Source organism: Haliotis cracherodii, unplaced genomic scaffold (assembly GCF_022045235.1).
Source record: "Haliotis cracherodii isolate W230 unplaced genomic scaffold, xgHalCrac1.p SCAF_6, whole genome shotgun sequence".
NCBI lineage: Eukaryota > Metazoa > Mollusca > Gastropoda > Lepetellida > Haliotidae > Haliotis > Haliotis cracherodii.
The window spans coordinates 21,057,596-21,077,863 of record NW_027266319.1 but is presented as its reverse complement, the minus strand read 5'-3'; the positions used below and the strand labels follow the sequence as shown (position 1 = coordinate 21,077,863).

General features: G+C 40.9%; 1 protein-coding gene across 4 annotated transcripts; it reads right to left on the bottom strand.

Moving 5' to 3' along the window:
- Positions 1-1,349: 1,349 nt before the first annotated feature.
- LOC139445064 (N-acyl-phosphatidylethanolamine-hydrolyzing phospholipase D-like) lies at positions 1,350-19,248 on the bottom strand. Of its 4 annotated transcripts, none has more exons than XM_071226142.1 (6): positions 19,178-19,248; positions 13,261-13,501; positions 9,501-9,995; positions 5,476-5,624; positions 4,854-4,968; positions 1,350-3,604 (listed from the first exon to the last, which is right to left on the bottom strand). In XM_071226142.1, exons 2-6 carry the CDS (start codon positions 13,477-13,479, stop codon positions 3,473-3,475), a joined length of 1,110 nt encoding a protein of 369 aa, XP_071082243.1. In that variant the 5' UTR covers positions 13,480-13,501; positions 19,178-19,248; the 3' UTR covers positions 1,350-3,472. The 4 variants fall into 4 exon arrangements, with proteins under 4 accessions (XP_071082243.1, XP_071082245.1, XP_071082242.1 ...); XM_071226144.1 differs by lacking the exon at positions 19,178-19,248 and adding an exon at positions 18,773-19,166; XM_071226141.1 differs by lacking the exon at positions 19,178-19,248 and adding an exon at positions 16,605-17,343.
- Between the last annotated feature and the right edge of the window lie 1,020 nt (positions 19,249-20,268).

The following is a 20,268-nucleotide window of genomic DNA, read 5'->3' as shown; positions in this document are numbered from 1 at the left end:
AAACACTTAACCTTTCAATATTCCCAGAGATATATCCCAGTAGATGTTTTTTGTTGTTTTATGCTGCACTCAGCAATATTCCAGCTATATGATGGCGGTCTGTAAATAATCGAGTCTGGACCAGACAATCCAGTGATTGATATCATGAGCAACAATCCACGCACTTGGGATCGATGACATGCTTCAATCAAGTCAACGAGTCTGACCACATGATCCCCTTAGTCGCCTGATATGACAAGCAGTAGATGTGTTTGTATTGAGTTGGACGGGCTGCAACCATGCGTGAAAAACACAGTGGTCAAGCCACACATAGATATAAATGCAGCAGGATGTAACAGAATGCCGAGTGATATTCAAAATGGTTAAGCGTTTAGTTTTATTAAAAGCAGTAGTCAACACAATGGGAAGTAATTGTATATTTATTTACTGACATCCTCAACAAAGTCAACACAATTGGAAGTGATTGTATATTTATTCACTGACATCCTCAATAAAGTCAACACAACGGGAAGTTATTGTATATTTATTCACTGACATCCTCAATAAAGTCAACACAACGGGAAGTAATTGTATATTTATTCACTGACATCCTCAATAAAGTCAACACAATGGGAAGTTATTGTATATTTATTCACTGACATCCTCAATAAAGTCAACACAACGGGAAGTAATTGTATATTTATTCACTGACATCCTAAATAAACACAATCAGCAGCTAGCCAGCTGGATACAGCTTACAGTAAAAATATCCACTTTGAACTTGATGCATATGAATGTAAAACATCATACCTATCAAGAGAATGAGACACATTCTGGAAATGTGTAGCTATCAAGGTGGGGCTGTGAAGGTAAATATACAGACTATTTGCACACAACAGAGACTAAAAACACACATAAGCCTGAGAAATGTTATTTCTGCATACCAATCCTACATCATCTTGGTACCAGGTAGTCCAATGAAGATGATTCTGAGATATAGCGAAGTATATAAGACAGGTAGCGAGAGACAAGCACGCACGCAGAAGTGGTCCTGATAAGTGCCGTCTTAGAAGAATAGGGTTGTTACTTGCAGCATATGTGGGCACGGGTGGCCCAGTCGTCTAAAGCGTCGCGATTCGCTGTGCAGAGTTGCATCCCTTGGGCATGCCAGAAACCTATGATTGTGGGTTCGAATCCCGGTTCGCCCCGATTATGTTTCTAGGTTTGTCAGCATCATACCCGTGCTCGTGGGTTTCACCGAAGTGGTAAACGTCTGAGACCTGCATCACTTCGGGCTTTCCTCCCACATTAAGCTGACACGCCGCGATATAACTGAAATACTGTTAAATGCGGCGTTAAACCAAACTCACTCACTCACTCACTTGCAGCATGTAAAATAACATTTTTAACAGTACTAGCCAGCTAGGCTAGATTTTTTTTTTTATAACTTTACTAGCAAATATTAGATTTGAGTCGCCACTTTTTTCACCCTACCAAAATACAAGGAGAAATCTGGTTGAGACAATGGGTAACATGACCTGGCTGACTTCGTGTCTTCATTCTCACATCGAATCGTTGCTCATGCTATCAACCACCAGTTGTCTGGTCCAAGCTTTATGATAAGGAGACTGCTGTAGTTGAGCTGAAGGTTTGCCAGCAGCAGCACAAAAACAAGATTCACTCACAACCCACTCACAAACAACTGACTTAGCCAACAACAACATTCATGGCAATGATTATCCTCAGCACCTACAAAATATTACAATCTCTGTACATATGGGTGAAATTGTGGAGAAAAAAGTGTTGAGTACAAGAAGCAGTGATCTCTGTAAACAGGATGACTTCAAAACAGGACTACAAAGTTCATAGGATGAAAGACAAATACGCCATGATGCGACATACTAAACATTTAAAAAATAAACTTTCTTGTGTTAAACAAACAAACAACAAATGGGGACCATCGAAAAATGTGTTGAGTACAAGAAGCAGTGATCTCTGTAAACAGGATGACTTCAAAACAGGACTACAAAGTTCATAGGATGAAAGACAAATACGCCACGATGCGACATACCAAACATTTAAAAAATAAACTTTCTCGTGAACATTATGGCATACACCTTCATTCTGTAACCTGTACAGCCAACAGAAAGTATAATATGCTCACAACAGACAATAAGGAACAATGTTTTTTACTATTATATTATTGTTCATGTTAGTTTGAATCTCCAGCCCCATTGGAGATTCGGGGTTAGAATTGGTTCGCAGAAACTTATGCTGGGCCCTGTTCCACAGAGCAATCAAAGCCCTAAGGTGATCGTAACTCCCATATAATAAGACAGACTTACGACAGTCGAAGCTCTACAATCACTGTGGAAAGGGGCCCTGGGCACCGTTCCACAAAGCGGTCTTAGCGCTACGACTATCGTAATCAAGTGTTAAAGTATGGGAGTTACAATCACCTTAATGCTAAGATGGCCTTGTGGAACAGGGCCCTGGGCACCATTCCACAAAGCGATCTTAGCACTACGACTATTGTAAGCCAGTGTTAAAGTTAGTTATGATCACCTTAGCGCTAAGATGGCTTTGTGGAACAGGGCCCTGGTTGTAGAAGCAACTTAATGGATCAGGTGGTCAGGATCGTTGTGTTTGTGATTGCTTGTCATTGTACCCGATGGCGTGGATAATTGCTCACAATATCAGTCACTTTATTGTCTGGGCTGGACTCAGTTAATTACAGGCCAGCATCACATATATGGAATATTGCTGTGAATTACATCTGCTAAGTAGACGGATGTTTGCCTCTGCAACTAACCACCAGACCTGTTGAGGTGCATGCCTCAATGTGACACTGACAGATTGTGTACTCAATTACCCAGGCAGTTATTACTCTCATCATCCCAGCAACATGTGAAACTGACTTTCCTCTCACAGCTACTCTTCTCATTTCTTGTTTTCACACAATCAGCACTGGACAATATTGGCAATTTCTAGTGTAACCTCCCATGTACCTTCATATCTGGAATTCCTAGACCAGCGGTAATCAGGGATTTTATTCTTCACTAATTGGTTTACAGATCCTTAAAAATCAGAAATAAGGGAAAAAATAAGTCCAGATAAAAACAAACTTATGTTTTTGTTTTCAGGAAGGACAGGGACAGATGACCTCTATATGACCCCTAACTGTGGGTTTACATAATCCTAACAGCTTCCTCCGGGTTTCACTCCAAACAGTGTGACTCAGTTCTTCTGTTGATGCTATACAATCTGTGACATTCCAGTCACATTACACTAAAATGCCAACAGGAAAATTAGAATTTGAAATTTGTTCTTCCTCATCCAAACAACCCTGCATTATTAAACAATTGACCAGTAATTCTAATTTTGTTGTTATTTCCACTACAAACCCAAGATCTTGAGAAAAAGAATCTGTAAACCAACTAATAAAACCAAAGTCAAAGAGTTCCATTGTTGTGTCTGCAGTCTGCTTCCTGAATCAGTCCACTTTTTGGTATGCATCTTCTGCAAGCACTTTGACCTCCCCATGGTACAGTGTGATGAACTCCGCCAGATCAAGATTCTTCTGTTGTAGTTCCTCCTTGAGCTTTTCTCGAGGTTCCAAAATTGGCTGAAACATGTGTACAGATAGACTGGAGATGATGGTTTTAATACCTATTTAAAACACAGTGTACACAGCTTACCTCATTGGTGAGGGTGAATGTGCACCAGTGTACACAGCTTACCTCATTGGTGTGGGTGAATGTGACCCAGTGTATACAGCTTACCTCATTGGTGAGGGTGAATGTGCCCCAGTGTACACAGCTTACCTCATTGGTGAGGATGAATGTGCCCCAGTGTATACAGCTTACCTCATTGGTGAGGATGAATGTGCCCCAGTGTATACAGCTTACCTCATTGGTGAGGTTGAATGTGCCCCAGTGTACACAGCTTACCTCATTGGTGAGGGTGAATGTGCCCCAGTGTACACAGCTTACCTCATTGGTGAGGGTGAATGTGCCCCAGTGTACACAGCTTACCTCATTGATGAGGGTGAATGTGACCCAGTGTACACAGCTTACCTCATTGGTGAGGGTGAATGTGCCCCAGTGTACACAGCTCACCTCTTTGGTGAGGGTGAATGTGCCCCAGTGTACACAGCTTACCTCATTGGTGAGGGTGAATGTGCCCCAGTGTACACAGCTTACCTCAGTGGTGAGGGTGAATGTGCCCGAGTGTACACAGCTTACCTCATCGATGAGGGTGAATGAGCACCAGTGTACACAGCTTACCTCATTGGTGAGGGTGAATGTGACCCAGTGTACACAGCTTACCTCATCGATGAGGGTGAATGAGCACCAGTGTACACAGCTTACCTCATTGGTGAGGGTGAATGTGCCCCAGTGTACACAGCTTACCTCATTGGTAAGGGGGAAAGTGCCCCAGTGTATACAGTTTACCTCATTGGTGAGGGTGAATGTGCCCCAGTGTATACAGCTCACCTCATTGGTGAGGGTGAATGTGCCACAGTGTATACAGCTTACATCAGTGGTGAGGGTGAATGTGCCCCAGTGTACACAGCTTACCTCATTGGTGAGGGTGAATGTGCCCCAGTGTATACAGCTTACCTCATTGGTGAGGGTGAATGTGCCCATGTATACACAGCTTACCTCATTGGTGAGGGTGAATGTGCCCCAGTGTACACAGCTTACATCAGTGGTGAGGGTGAATGTGCCCATGTATACACAGCTTACCTCATTGGTGAGGGTGAATGTGGCCCAGTGTACCAAGCTTACCTTATTGGTGAGGGTGAATGTGCTCCAATGTATACAGCTCACCTCAGTGGTGAGGGTGAATGTGCCCCAGTGTACAAAGCTTACCTCATTGGTGAGGGTGAATGTGCCCCAGTGTATTCCAACAGACATTCTAGACTGGACATCCTCGTGGATTTGAACAGACTCTTTGGGGTTCACATGTTGTGGGTGCATAAACCATCTGTAATCACATGACCATATATGGGAAATCTTCTGGATGAATATCAATGGTAATTATCAAATAGTGCCCCATTATAACACTACTTCTAAAGTGTGCTAAATTATATCACTACATCTGGAGAGGACCCAGGCGTAGATCCAGTGTAGAATTGATCTTTCAGCAACCCATGCTCACCCTAAAAGGCGACTATGCTTGTCGTAAGAGGCATCTAATGGGATCAGGCCGTCAGGCTCGCTGACTTGGTTGATGCATGCCATTGTATCCCAACTACGTTTATCGATGCACATGATGTCAATTACTGGATTGCATGGTCAAGACTCAATTATTTAACAAAACAAATTAACAAAAAACATCTGGAGAGCCCCACTATAACAATACATCTGTACTTAAATGTCTCTCTAAAAGCTTATTTGGAAAATATAAAATGCAAAAAAGTGATAAATCGAAATGTTAAAAATGCCTCCACACTGTGATAAAGTCAACACAAAAATTTCTCCCCTCTCTTACCTGGGTTCATATGCACCAATAGGGATAGCTGCGAGAGAGAACGGTCCATACTTGTGCCCGATCTGTTTAAACACTTCACAGTACCCGGTGTCTCCTCCGAAAAAGAATCGATGCTTTGGACCAATCACAGACCAGCTGCTCCATAGTGTCTAAAACACAAGACGACAGGTGAGAGTTGATCTTACACTGCACAATACCAGTGCTATCATACTCCGGCTCAGTGATGACAGCATTACACCACCGCCCCAAGCTAATTTGTATATCACATGACCAGACTTTCCTGTTGTTTGTAAAAAATGTGCCAATATTTCTGCTCAAAAGATTGACACATGTGCAAAGTTTCAAAATAAAATCTCAAACAGTTTCCGAGGTATGCACTGGAAACGAATGCTACATGTATTTGAGTCAAAGTCCAGCTTGTTGCCAAGCAAACAATATTGTCGCCAACAATATTTTACAGAAATACGAAAACATCAAAAGGCACCTATAGTGTTGAATACCCATGCAAAGTTTTATAATGTATTTTTTAGGGTAAAAATATCATTTATACTAATCCGACTCATACTAATTGCTTATCTCATCTCATTCCGAAAAGGTAGTTGAAACACCTGTGCTGTGTTCCAAAGAACAGAGAGAAACGTCTCATCCGAACGCAATCGGCAGGCGCGCAGTCGCACCAGACATGCGACCAAGCCTTTGTTCTCACCACTATCTCACTTCCCTTACCTAACAAGTATACTGATGAGTATGTGTCAGGATAAGTTTTAATATTTATACCATTAAAAAAATTAATATTTTACCTTATCCTGACTCATACTAATTCCTTGAATCCAACAGTTGGTGGTGGGATCCACCGTATGCCTGATTCAGATCGTGATCTGTTCAATTAACCTTATGGGAACGTCTTCTTCATTCTTGGACATCAATCTGTAGAGGGGTACCATCCTGTACTTGTGAAAGTGGGAGAAAATATTTTCAAAAGATTTCGTGGATTTTGTAAGTGCACATAGAATTTTGTTCCAGATTACTTAGAACGATTCTTGTGTTAAGAAAAATGTCATTATCTTGACGCAATCCTTGTCACTCATGTTCCGAATTACATAGTAAAACAGGGCAGCATCAACTTTAAGTCGGTGGTTATGAATCGGTAACCTGATGTTGTTAGTGTTTGATGTTACAGACTTAACATAGAAGTGGTTGGTCATTGGATTTCCTTCTCAGCTTCCAGAGCGCCATCAGACAACGTCATCCATATGTGCGCACAGTAAGGGAGGCAACTGTCAAGCCATCAAGACGTAACAGACGTCTCTACAAGTCTGCAGGATTTTGGGTGAGTTTCATGATTTTGGTTATCTTCGATTGGGTTCTGTCAATTGTTGAGAGAGCACTAAGGGTCAGAATTGTTGAATCCCTGCAATATCTACTGTGCCGAGGTCTCGAAGATATTTGTTGGCAAAGACTGTGTACATTTTCCAGAAACATCCTTCCATTATTGATGGAATGGAACAGTTGCCATGGAGCGTGAAGTGAGAGCTCTTACCTTGTGCAGATTGGAAGCCGAAGGAAGGTCTGGACCAGCATCTCTGTGAGCTTGAAGTATGACTGCTCTTGTTGTTAAGAACGGAGTAGAGCGACCAGGTCAGGAACTTTAGTCAGTTTGATACCGATATACATGGTCAGAACGGAGCTGATGGCTGCTTGATATGTGCCCAGCATTTGCACCTCTGAAACTTGAGGTGAAGTGGCTATATCTACTGAGAATCCTCTACTTATTGCAAATTGGTCGAAGCTCTTCCATTTACAAAGCTCTTCCATCTACGAAGAGCTAGGGAGACAGTTGTAGATCTAGCAGCTCTGGCTGAGTAGCCTCTTCTGGTAAGGTTGTTTGTGATGTGCTCAATATGTGAAGCTCAAAGATGTTTGGGTTTGGATAAAGTTGTCTTGTGTGAGTATGAAGAAGTATGTTTGACCAATTTGGAAGTCTTAGTACCAGATTTTCCGCTAGGGCGATGAGGTCTGGAAAGCAAGTTCTCGACAGTCAGTAAGGTGCGACCAAAAGCTGTAGAAGGCACTTTGCGTTTCTGACCTTCTGTAGGACTGACGGTGAGAGTGCTGGGGCAGGAACGCATAATCATGAAGTGCTTCTCACGATAATGCCAGTGCGTCATTGGCCCAAGCTAGAGGGTCTGGAACTGGCAAGACGAAAGTCCTTATTAGATTGTTGACGATAGCAGGGGAATCCCATGTTGGGAGTAAGAGAGGCTTCGTATAGAGGTCAACCAGTTAGAGTTAGAGACCAACCCTTGACTATGTAACAGCATAAGTCCGGAGGAAGTGGAACTGATTTGGTCGGAAATGAATTCCTGAAACTTCTGTTGGTTGATTTAATTCAACCCATTGGTCCTTCGTGTTGAAGTCATACCTTTCGTCCATGAGGACATCACCCTCTGACTGTCCATTCTCGAATGGTTGAGGTAAACATGTTGTCAGTAGCATACGCTCGCATTGAGGGTTCTTGAGGGGAGAGAGCAATGCTTCGTTAATAGAACACAACATCGTCAATTCAAGAAAAGCTCGTCTCATTGTTGTGTCCAGTTGTGCCGAGATTCTTGTCCTCAACTCTGTTGGTTTTACTCTTCAAGTCCGATAGTAAATTGCAACTCCGGACCCCATAAGAATGATGTCATGCTCTGTAAGGGGAAAAGTTTAGGGTTGATATGCGGGGTAGGTAAACCTTGAGTCTTAGGAGTCTTGGAGAAGGATGTGTTAATATTCTTTATGACCTGTAAGGTAGATTTTGTTGGCGGTAGAGTCAGAGACTCAAGGTTGTCGCCGGAGATACCGTAAGTATCAGCAGAAGGTAGATCCTTGGAGGGAGAGGAGATGGGATGACTATCAACAATCATGTCAGCACCTCCTGGTCGTTGTAGATAGAAGGTATTTCCTCATGACGTGAGGGCATATAAGAAAAGGAATGCTTAAACACATCCTCTTCCTGTAAAAGGAAGGAGGTGTTAGGGTTTGGAACCGTAGCAGAAACAGTGAGAAATGAGAGACATGTCGTCAGAGACGGGAGTAAATGCTGTACCAGTATCTACAAAGTCAGTAGACGTAGGAGGCATGGTATCTTGTTGATAAAAGGAAGGTTGCATGAATGTAGGAAGCTCCTCGAACGACTGCGCCTGTGTAAACGCTCCGGCTGAGGGACTAAGGCTGCGCGAAGGAGCATCTGAGCGAACGTCTGAGGCTGCGTGAAGGGCTGGTCCTGCATCCAGGGCCCCATTCCACAAAGCGATCGTAGCCCTACGACAGTCATAAGTCTATGTTAAGGTATGGGAGTTACGATCGTCTTAGAGCTACGATCGCTTTGTGGAACGGGGCCCTGGTCTGTATGCTTCTGTGACTTAGAAGTTGACTTTTGGCTGCCTTCGTGGATGTCTTTGTAGAACCCACTAGGGGTAATGTTGTGTGCTTTGTAAAGGTGGGGACCCTCACGCAGGCATCCTTAAATGGTGAGGACGACTTTGAAGATGAGGAGGAGGAGCTGCTCATCATACTAAAAAAAGGAAAGTTTTAAACTCAAATGAGTAAAAAAAGCTTAAGCCAAAGTAGAAAAATATAGTTATGGTATGATGAAGAAAGGTTTGAAGAAGGTAATCCAAACAAAATATTTTAATAAACACTATTAATTACAGGATGACTTGCATTATGAGAGCACAGAAATTTAGTCCAACTACCCAGTTTGATGCGAAAACGAGAGTGACGAGAATACCGTTTTGGTCACGTTTCAGGTGCAGCTGCATGACTGAGGGGTGTGTTTGGGTGAGATGTTTTTCTCTGTTCTTGGGAACACAGCACCTCTTCAGAATGAGATGAGATAAGCAGTTAGTATGAGTCAGGATAAGGTAAAACATAAAATATTGAACGGTTTTAGATTGATGCTCTGGAAATGAAACATGACGGACAGATGCAAGGACAGCACCCAATCCAGTCTGAAGTATATAATAAAGAATATATAGTCCTACCCTGAAGTCATCAGTAGGTGTCCGTTTGCTCCAGTGTTGACAAGGGGTACAGACAAACTTGACAGAATCTCCGTCTGCTGTTGGGTGCTCAGCTTCCTGCCACCAGTCCAGCTCCTGCACGTTCTGACACCCCGTCGACACCATCCACTCTTTCAACCCCATCGGGACGTACCAGCATAACGACACGCCAAACTTCTTGTTCAAGGCAACAACTGAGTAGTAGTCTAGATGATCATAATGATTGTGGCTTATAACCACAGCATCAACCTTTGGTAGATCTTCTACCTTGCATGGCGGCTTACGATACCGCTTGGGTCCGAACCACTGACTTGGTGAGCATCTGTTGCTGAAGACGGGGTCTGTGAGGATTGTGACATTATCGAACTGCACCAGTACCGTGGCATGGCCGACCCACATTGTACGCACTCCAGTCAGAGGGGATTTCTCATATCCACCAAAGTCTGGTGTACAGATTGGTAGTTCTTTGTTGAGGACCTACAAAACAAAACATCTGTTAAAAATTCTCCAACAACTCTACATAGAGATATTTGTTCAATCATTGTTAAATTTTACAGATTAGATTTTTTGCATACTAAGCTTCAGACGGTCAAAATAAAACAAATATTGATTTTGTTACTCAATTTTGTTTTCATTTATTTGGAATATGGATTTTTTTACAATAAATTGTATATTTAAATATTTATCCTATTTCACATTATACATTTCTACCTTCATCTTCGATCCTGGTGTGGAAACTCCTAAAATAAATTTTCAGCTTCAAAAAACATATCACCCAAACACATCCCAGTCGTCACCATGGTCACCACCATAAGCCATGGGTCGGACCACCACCAACAATTCGTGGAACGCATGCATCTTGTGTGTCCTGATCACATGACATCCCCAGGATACTCATTCTGTTCCTTGAGCGTACAGGCTGGTGTAACTGTGAGGCAGGGATGGTTGGGTGGGTTTTTAACGTGTGAGATAGTATAAGTATATAAATAAACAGTTTATTGTAAAATTATCCTATCTCACACTATGCATTCATCCCACGGTTGGACGGTAGGGCGCAGTTATCCAAGCCTGTAAACAGACCACAACCGCGAGATGTTACATGAGGAAGCAGGTCCTAAGCCATGATCCAATCCTGTGATTGTCACAATACACAGAGTTATAAGAGACTCGTGTATGGGTTTCTTCATGTAACCCCTATAACTCAGACAGATACAACGTGAGTGCAGGTAACTCATGTTCTGTGGTTTCACACAGGTTGTCAATCTGTATAGGGAACCCAATTCAACCACGACTTTAACCTACCCAGTTTATGAGAGGGAGGAGATCACCCCTTCTCCAGCCAGTACATTCTACAAGACAGGCCACACACATTACGTTCCAGTGGATGTAATGTGAGTCATCTTGGCATCTCTTTTGACGCTTTGTCAACGCTATCAATCACAACCGCAGCTATTGAGTACAATCCAGTAATTGACATCATGTGCATCGATAAACGTAGTTGGGATACGATGACATGCATCAACCAAGTAAGTGAGCCTGACGGCCTGATCCCAATAGTTCCCTCTTACGACAAGCATAGTCGCCTTTTACAGCAAGCATGGGTTGCTGAAGACCTATTCTAGATCTTCAGGGGTCAGTTAGCAGGTAGACACCATTTATGCAAATGGCCGCACATAATGGTGACTTCCATGATGTAGACATAACATCCCTACAGATGAGTATGTAGATCCTCCATTGGGAACACAAATCTGAGAACCCGATATTACAAGATACAACACGCAATTCTGGAACAGGTATCTGCATCTGGGCTGCTGTCAGTTGCTGGGCCAACAGTCAAAACCAAAATCAGTTGAAAGTGTTCTGTCTCCACCACCTTCTGCAGAACCCAAGACAGAAGACCCGTTGGAGCGTGAAGACCCTCCCACGATCGTGATTACATGCCTGTTGGTCTGGTGTGCAGGTATGAACTTCGGCAACTGTGCGTTGAAGCGGCTTGCGAAGAGCTCGAGGTTTGGGGTTCAATAAAGTCCATTGATAAACCTACGGATGTAGTTGCATACATGGACGGTTGATCCGGGCGGGATAAGACATCCGCTTTCCTATCCCGAATCCCTAGAATGTGACTGGCCCGAAACTGCATGTGAAGCAAGTTGATTGGTTCGAAGAATGGAATCGTTGTTCATGGAAGTGATACTGACTTGGTCGACCCCGTCTTTTAGAGGCGCCTCGCATCTGATGTGTTGTCTGATTGAACCATAAGGCGGGATGCTCATATAAACTTCGCCCAATGTGTTATTGCCAACAACACTGCTTTAAATTCCAAGATGTTAATGTGGAGATTTTGTTTGTCTGCTCTGCTGTCACACTCAGGTCTTAAAACATCTCCCTGAGGCAAGAGAGTTAACTGACTATAAAAGTCCAGTTTCCACCCTTGCCGAACTAGGCTGGTATTATGGCTGGACTAACGAGTCTATGCATAGTCCAAACAAAACAGCGCACTGAAATCGTGCAGATTTCGGTCGATTGCAGGATTTGCAAAGCATGTGCACTGCCAACTCGTTTTCAGCAGATATTTTCCAAATCTTTTCATGTTTTTAATCAAGATGCTCACCTGATTTGATGTATTTCGCAATGTAAGACCCGTTTTATCACAATATAGATCTTGATTATCGATTAGATCGTCCTGACTGGGCACCACCAGTTTGTGTGAAGCAAACGCAAGTGATACGAGAGGTGGAATCTGATTGGTCCATAGGGGAGGCTTAGAAGCGACATAACTGGTAATAGCCACTGGTGGCGCTACGATTGAGCCCAGTAATTCCAGCTTAGTTCGGCAAGGGTGAAAACTGGACTTTTAAAGTCAGTTAACTCACCCTAGGGAAGATGGTCTTATAAGTGAGCTCCCCAACCAATCGTTGAGGCATCAGTGAACATGTAATGCATGGTAGGAACCGTGTCTTGTCTTGTCTTGATCTCATAGAAGTCTTTCTGCAGGAACGGTTGTAGCAAGGACTATAAAAGTCAAATCTGCATCTTATAGATCGAGGCTGATGATATAATTCCCCTGTTGAATGATCGTACGAAGCAAGTTGATCAAGACCAAGCGGAAGTGTGGCAGTGTTACTAGAAAACTGTGCATTGAAGGAACGTAGAGATCACTGGGAGAGTATGCTGAATTCATGTGTCTAGATTCATCAACTCGTGCAGATGGATGCTTATGATGACAACCGCTGGATTGTCTGGTCCAGACTCGAATGTTTACAGACCGCCATCATATAGTTGGAATATTGCTGAGTCCAGTATTAACAACAAACAAGCAAACTTCCTGTTTGATCGGTGTAAGTTCAACATCCGGGATGTGTTGGGGTGAGATTTTATTTTGAAGCTGGAAACTTGTTTTAGGATCTTTTTTACACCAGGATCGAAGATGAAGGATGAAATGCATAGTGTGAGATAAAATAAGTTTAAAAATCAGTTGTTTGGTCCATTGATTAAATCAAAAAAGAGAAATTGGGGTACCGGAAACTGCAAACCTACGCAATCACCACACAAAAAAGTGGCCCTTCGCTAATTTAGGCTGAAAGGCAAACACAACCAGCTTTGTAATCACTGCACATGTGGCAGTGTATTTAGGTAACTCTTGATAAATATATAAGAAATTTGTATCTTCTTGTTCGACCAACCCACCACAATAGTTCACACACAAATGTGTTAACCAAGAATTAACGAAACACACACAAACCTCTTTCTTGGGTACATCACTGTTATTTTTTTCCCAAAAAAAGAATTTTAAGACATTAGCCCAGTTTATCTTTTTCCAAGTTGGCCATGGGTTTTCATAGTAACCATTCTTGAAGATTGATCTTGTGAGGCCATCTTCAGGTATGTCTGCTGTTGCCATGGCTCCCTCAGATGGGGGCGTGTCCACTCTCTCGCTGCTTGAGTTATCAGCTGATGCCATTTTGGTCGAGATTTTCAGAAATCTGCAGGGAATTTGAATCATTAGGATGTAAAAAAAAATTAACTGTAAACCTGGCAGAAAAGGATGAGTTAATGTTTTTTGCTGTTTAAGCATTAGTTAAGCTTTCGCTGACAAGCAGAAGGGCTGTGAATACGTGATCTGAAGTCCTACATGTTTCTTGGAAGAACTGACATTGCCACCTCAGCTGCAGTCTTAGAACATGCTGAGTCAGCTAATTATTGACGAAGCAATTTTTATATGTCAAATGAGAAAACGTATAACTTTAGGATAACAACATCTGGTTTTCTCCATATAGAGATGTTTCAAAATAAATTTTTACACCGTTATCAAGCTGGAGTGACCACAACCAAGTGATGAGAGGTATATATATATATGATATGTTGTGATAAGCAGCAGGTTAAACACAACAGGTAATAGATTACAAGTAGCACATAGATAATTGGATGAAGCCAGATGTACAGTCAGAAAAACAAATAGCACACAGGTAATGAAGCCAGATTTATAGTAAGGATGACAAATAGCACACAGGTAATGAAGCCAGATTTACAGTAAGGATGACAAATAACACACAGGTAATGAAGCCAGATTTACAGTAAGGATGACAAATAACACACAGGTAATGAAGCCAGATTTACAGTAAGGATGACAAAGAGTACACAGGTAATGAAGCCAGATTTACAGTAAGGATGACAAATAGCACACAGGTAATGAAGCCAGATTTACAGTAAGGATGACAAATAACACACAGGTAATGAAGCCAGATTTACAGTAAGGATAACAAATAACACACAGGTAATGAAGCCAGATTTACAGTAAGGATAACAAATAACACACAGGTAATGAAGCCAGATTTACAGTAAGGATAAGTATTAAAAGAATTACAATAAGGTGTGATAAGCCAATTGGATGCTAATTAAATATACTGTAAATCTTGAAATTAACACTAGCGTGAATTAAACGCGAGTGGTCTTTGCTCGCATTTTCAAACATCACATTTATATCAACAGTAAGACATTTTGGATAGCAAAAATACCAACTTAGACATACGCTGATGTATTCCACACCACTGTTTATTGAGCAGCACTTGTATATAAAGTATATAAACAATGTCATCTAAACACTAATTACGTCCTGTGAATTGTCACTGCTGGGGTCAAGACAAGAGTTCTACTCACTTATGCCATCACTGATCACACCTGCAAGTCCAGACAGACGCCACCCTTTGTTCTTTGTGACTGCATCAAAGGCCGACACGAGCCAGCGCGAATGTATTGTTTTTGCGTAAGTACTTTACTGCTATTTGGTGTGTGATTGGATTAATGTAAGGTTGGATTAAGGTGAGGATTCTGAATGAGGACATCTTTAGATAGAAATCCACTGATGCTTGAGAGGAGAGGGTGTCGCATTCAAATTGAGTCTCATTTTTGGCTAGGGTCCAGGGGTCGCATTCTTTTGGAGACGCATTAATTTCACGATTTACAGTATCTATTACTTGATTAGACCTTCAAAGGAAAATAAGATGTAGTACCCTTGATGTCTGTTGAGATAGTGGATTTTTATATGCTATTCTGTTGGAAATTGATACACATATATTGTACCAACAAAACATTTTCAATTTCCATTTATGGATTAAACAGATCACTAAAAATTAGGCCAGACTTGTTTCTTTTTGGTTCACAGATTATTGGCCCCAAATTCAGGTTAATAAGTCAAAACAAAACAAAATTAAAAAGTCAAATCACCTTCCTCAAAATGTTAAGTTTTAGGATAACTTTTTAACAGCTTTTAATTATAGTATTCTTAATAACTTATTAATAATGATAAAGAAAGTAACTGAGGTTTTTTTTAACATTTTATTTATTTCTGGTTGGCAGAAAAACAACAATGCTTTACATTTATTTTTTTCACATTTCAATTTTGGGGAAGTTTTACGATTGATGTGTCAACCAAGTTTTAAAAAAGTCTGGTCTTAGAGAAGGAGAAGAAGATAGATGTGAGACAACAAACACACTAGGTCAGACCAATCTTTATCTTGTAAGGATGAGCCAGTCAAAAAGAAAAGAACAAAATAACATGATTGAAAGTATGCTTGTTTCAAACCCTACATCCCAGTAGGGCTGTATAACCGTCATATAACTGGAATATTGCTGAGGGCAGCTTGAAACAACAAACAAACAATTCAAGGAGAATGAGTCATAAAGAAACAAAGATTCAGTATATCATTGCACCGCTACCTGTCAATAAACTGTAATGTTGTACTTCCAATTTAAGACTGATTGAGCACACGTTGAAGACGGGATGGTTGGAATTTCCACACTTTAACGTAGACTTACAGGGGTCATAGCGCTAAGATGGTCGTAATTCCTACATTTTAACGTAGACTTACAGGAGTTTTAGCGCTAAGATGGTCGTAATGCCTACACTTTAACATAGACTTACGGGAGTCATAGGGCTAAGATGGTTGTAATTCCTACACTTTAACATAGACTTACGGGAGTCATAGGGCTAAGATGGTCGTAATTCCTACACTTTAACATAGACTTACGGGAGTCATAGGGCTAAGATGGTTGTAATGCCTACACTTTAACATAGACTTACGGGAGTCATAGGGCTAAGATGGTCGTAATGCCTACACTTTAACATAGACTTACGGGAGTCATAGGGCTAAGATGGTCGTAATGCCTACACTTTAACATAGACTTACGGGAGTCATAGGGCTAAGATGGTCGTAATGCCTACACTTTAACATAGACTTACGGGAGTTATAGGGCTAAGATGGTCGTAATGCCTACACTTTAACATAGACTTACAGGAGTCATAGGACTAAGATGGTCGTAATTCCCACACTTAAACGTAGACTTACAAGAATCATAGCACAAAGTAATTCCTTCACATTAACGTAGACTTACAAGAATCATAGCACGACGATCGTCTTGAGGAACAGAGCCCAGGCTCTTAATGAAAAACAGTTATTCTAACTCATTGTGGCCTGACAATTTGGTCAAGAAATTCATTTAACAAGACATAAAATTAGTCTGTCCTAAATCTACACAGGAGATGGACATGGAGATACATTGAACCGGTGTGGAACATGGGCAACTCACAGGTAGGATCCAGCAACTGCTGCCGATACTCTAACAATGTTCATGACACTGATTCACACTCATCCAGCAGACTCAAGCATAAACACTGCATCAGCCACACCGATATTATACAGCGTCACAAAAAAACTGCCAACATAAAATCCTGTAATAAACAAAAAGAAATCAAAACAATAAAAACATACAACAGTCACCAATAGATACAACAAAGGTCAACGATAATAGTTTGACCCGAAAACAATGTCCTAAATAACTGCCTGCCTGGCGGCCCGTGACTTGTAACTTTTCTGTCGGGCTGCATAAAATTTTCCTCCACCTGCCCGACTGTCTGGCAGATAAATTTAAGACTACTTATGTATTCAGTTTTATTATAATTCCTTGTAGATTCTCAATTAATTGTTTGCATTATTTCAAATGAATCAAGGCTAGATTTGGTTTTTTCGTTTTTTTCTTGTTTCTTATTGCGATATTACAATATTTATAATGTCTGAATGCAGGCCTGTAACTTTGAAGATGTACAGGCAACACTTATGGGTCACCTGCCCGACTGTCTTGTTAAGTTTTTAAATTATTTCAAACACTGCCTGAAAATCTTATGAGTATGGTCTAAAGAAAAAAAATGAAATAACTTCAGTACTTGTTTAAAGTTTAAATGACACAATTACTGGGATCAGCCTTGACATAAGCAAACATAAGGCTATATTTTCAGGAGAATTCAGCTGATTGAATAACATCTTTGTCAGCAGGTATGGGCTTAGCAGGGATCTATCTACACATGATCTGAGGCTGATATTCGGACCTAAGTCTGCAGCATATGTCAGTAAAATAATCGAATTAAGAATTAAGTTCCTATTTCATGAAATCCCTTCACTTGACAGCTACTTGTATAACTAACTTGATTACTTTGTAGAGGTGACTTGTGTTTCTCTGATAACAGGACCAATAAAGAAAAAAGATGCTAAATGGTTGGGTTTACGTCATTGCATCAAGTGTAGTCTTAATATACAATGTTAAAAGACCTCTGAGTTTAAGTAAATAAAAACTCATAAACTTTCAGCTTGTGAACAAAATAACAATCTTTTCCCAATTTGCTTGGCAAGAGCGCTTACCGTATTCGACATAGTCCCGCCCTAATAAGCGCCCACGGTGATATTTGCTAATATATTGGCTAGTGAACAATCCCAATTAGCACTCCTTCCAATTGATCAATGTACACTTATTTATTGTGTATAATATCCACTCGTGTGTTGTATTCACCCTTAATTATGGGCAATTAAGTTCTGGAAAATATATCTGTCGTGTATAATACGCACAGACTTTTCTTTTGTATCATTTCAGGCTGTCACCATAAACAACGAAATTTACAATCTTTCAACTCTGTTTTTTTTTCTCACCAAATTTATATTCTAATAAGAGCCCCCTATTTCTAATTTTGAGAGCGCCCTGTGCGCTTATTATGTCAAATACAGTAATCTTTGTTATATCCCCTTAATGCTGAGTGCCAGGCGTATAAATGTAAGACCATTGCACGTTAGTACATGGTGGGCCTACTTGCTGACAGGGCCATATGTTGCCACAGAACAGATTCCCTCACAACTGTACCTAACAAGATATAAACATTGGTTGCTCCAACCTGCCACCAGTGTATCAAAGTGTGAGTGAGTTGGGTTTAACGCTGCTTTCAACAGTATTCCAGTTATATCACAGCATGTCAGCTTAATGTGGTAGGAAAGCCTGAAGTGATGCAGGTCTCAGACGTATACCACTTCGGTGAAACGGTGCTGACAAACCTAGAAACATAATCAGGGCGAACCAGGATTCAAACCAACAATCATAGGTTTCATGAGTGCCAAAGGGATGCAACTCTGCACTGAGAATTGCAGTGCCTTAGACGACTGGGACACCCATGCCCCCCAATGTATCAAAGGGTGCCATCACACAGTAAAGTAGGGCATAGCACACTTTAATGTGTGAATGTTGGCTAGTATTAGTAGTAGTGGTGTGACCGAAGAAAATGAAAGAGGGCAAAAGAAATCATATTATAGTCAAGAAAATGAGCAAGGCAAATAAATTGGAAGTCGCTAATGTGACAAGACTGGCACTTGCATTTCAAACAAGGAAATAAGTTGCTGATCACGAAAAAAAGGTCATAGATTAAATTATACACTTACACTGTGCGCACATTTTGCAGAAAAAGTAAGATAGGCCTTCAGAACAGGTTGTGGGATATTTTCAACTTTCTCTTTCACTTGCGAATGATTAGTTTTCAATTACATAAAACCGCAACAGGATCTTTTCATAACACACCCTGTGACCTATACCCTTATGAAAGTGACCTTTCACGCCCGCTGGCACCATTGGGGCTATCAACGATACCGGTGTCGGATATTTAGGCTATTGTGATTTGAAGGCACTTCTTACAATGTGTGTCCGAAACGAGCGGCTGATTCACTGGATTCTAAACATGTAAACTGCAAAGGTCATGCCTTGTAAATTTTTGTCACATATTTGCCCGTTAACACAGATACTTTAATACCCTACAAAGCCACTGACAGTGATTTTTAAATTGACCTTACCCTCGTAGTGACCACCAAACTCTTAACAGATAACCCACATTCACGAATCAGTCTGCTCGGATTATGTAAATATTACTTCCTTGTGTCGAAAAGTTGGATTCGGAAAATATCACCCGGAGAAAGATTTCGGTCCAACTTGTTTTTAATCAAGTATTTATTTTTTTAAATAGCGACCAAATACAGAATGTGGTCTCTGGCTTCAAAATGGTTGTGAAAATAATAATGTAATACAAAATAATAATGTGATGCACACCTGTACAAGTAGCGACACACCTGCATAAAATGTCAGCAAAACCAGTGAGTTTGGTTTAATGCCACTTTGAGCAGTATTTCATTTATATCACAGCTTTGGATGTAAGTTCAAACAATCAAACACTGTCAAATTTTAATAATTATTATGAAAAATTATAATTCTTGCAGGCACATATGAGTTGAAGATGTGCATAGACTGCATTTGTGAAATGTGAGCGACACATATGCGAGTGGCTAGGGATGATCTGTAACATGCAGTGTGTCTGAGCATGTGCAGGGACTAGAACATACCCGGCAGCTACGAGTGAGTGAGTGAGTGAGTGAGTTTGGTTTAATGCCACTATGAGCAGTATTTCATTTATATCACAGCTTGTCAGCTTGATGTGGGAGAAAGTAATAGGTGATACATATGTTTGTGTAGAGACCATACACAGATATATATGGTCTCTGGTTTGTGGCATACCTTCGGTTGTCCGTATATTTGTCCGAGTTTCCCATCTCCCGCCCGCCCTGAATTTTCATTCTGACCAGAGACCATAAAAGAAATATGTTTTATGGTCTCTGTTCTGACGTGAAATAATCAAAAGTTTTCGTACCGCTATTTTGCTCCGCCGCTGTGGAAATCGTGTTCCGATGTGATAAACAAAATAATACCACCGTTGCACACTCATAATAAAAAACAACAGGTCAGCTATATCTTTCTTCAGCAATGCTTATTAAACATTCGATCTACTTCACACATTTATTTAAAGCGTGGTACCAAGTGTTTTAAACTTTAAAATGTCTTAAATTGTGTTACACTTTTAGTGGAACAAACCTATTTTCTATATTTTATTTCG

Coding starts and splice junctions, on each gene's coding strand:
- LOC139445064 (XM_071226141.1), bottom strand. CDS start 16,648: ATGAACATTGTTAGAGTATCGGCAGCAGTTGCTGGATCCTACCT. Junction 9,996..13,260: donor GTGATGTACCCAAGAAAGAG/GTTTGTGTGTGT, acceptor TTTGTTTTGTAG/GTCCTCAACAAAGAACTACC. Junction 3,605..4,853: donor CATTCACCCTCACCAATGAG/GTAAGCTTTGTA, acceptor CACATGTTTCAG/CCAATTTTGGAACCTCGAGA.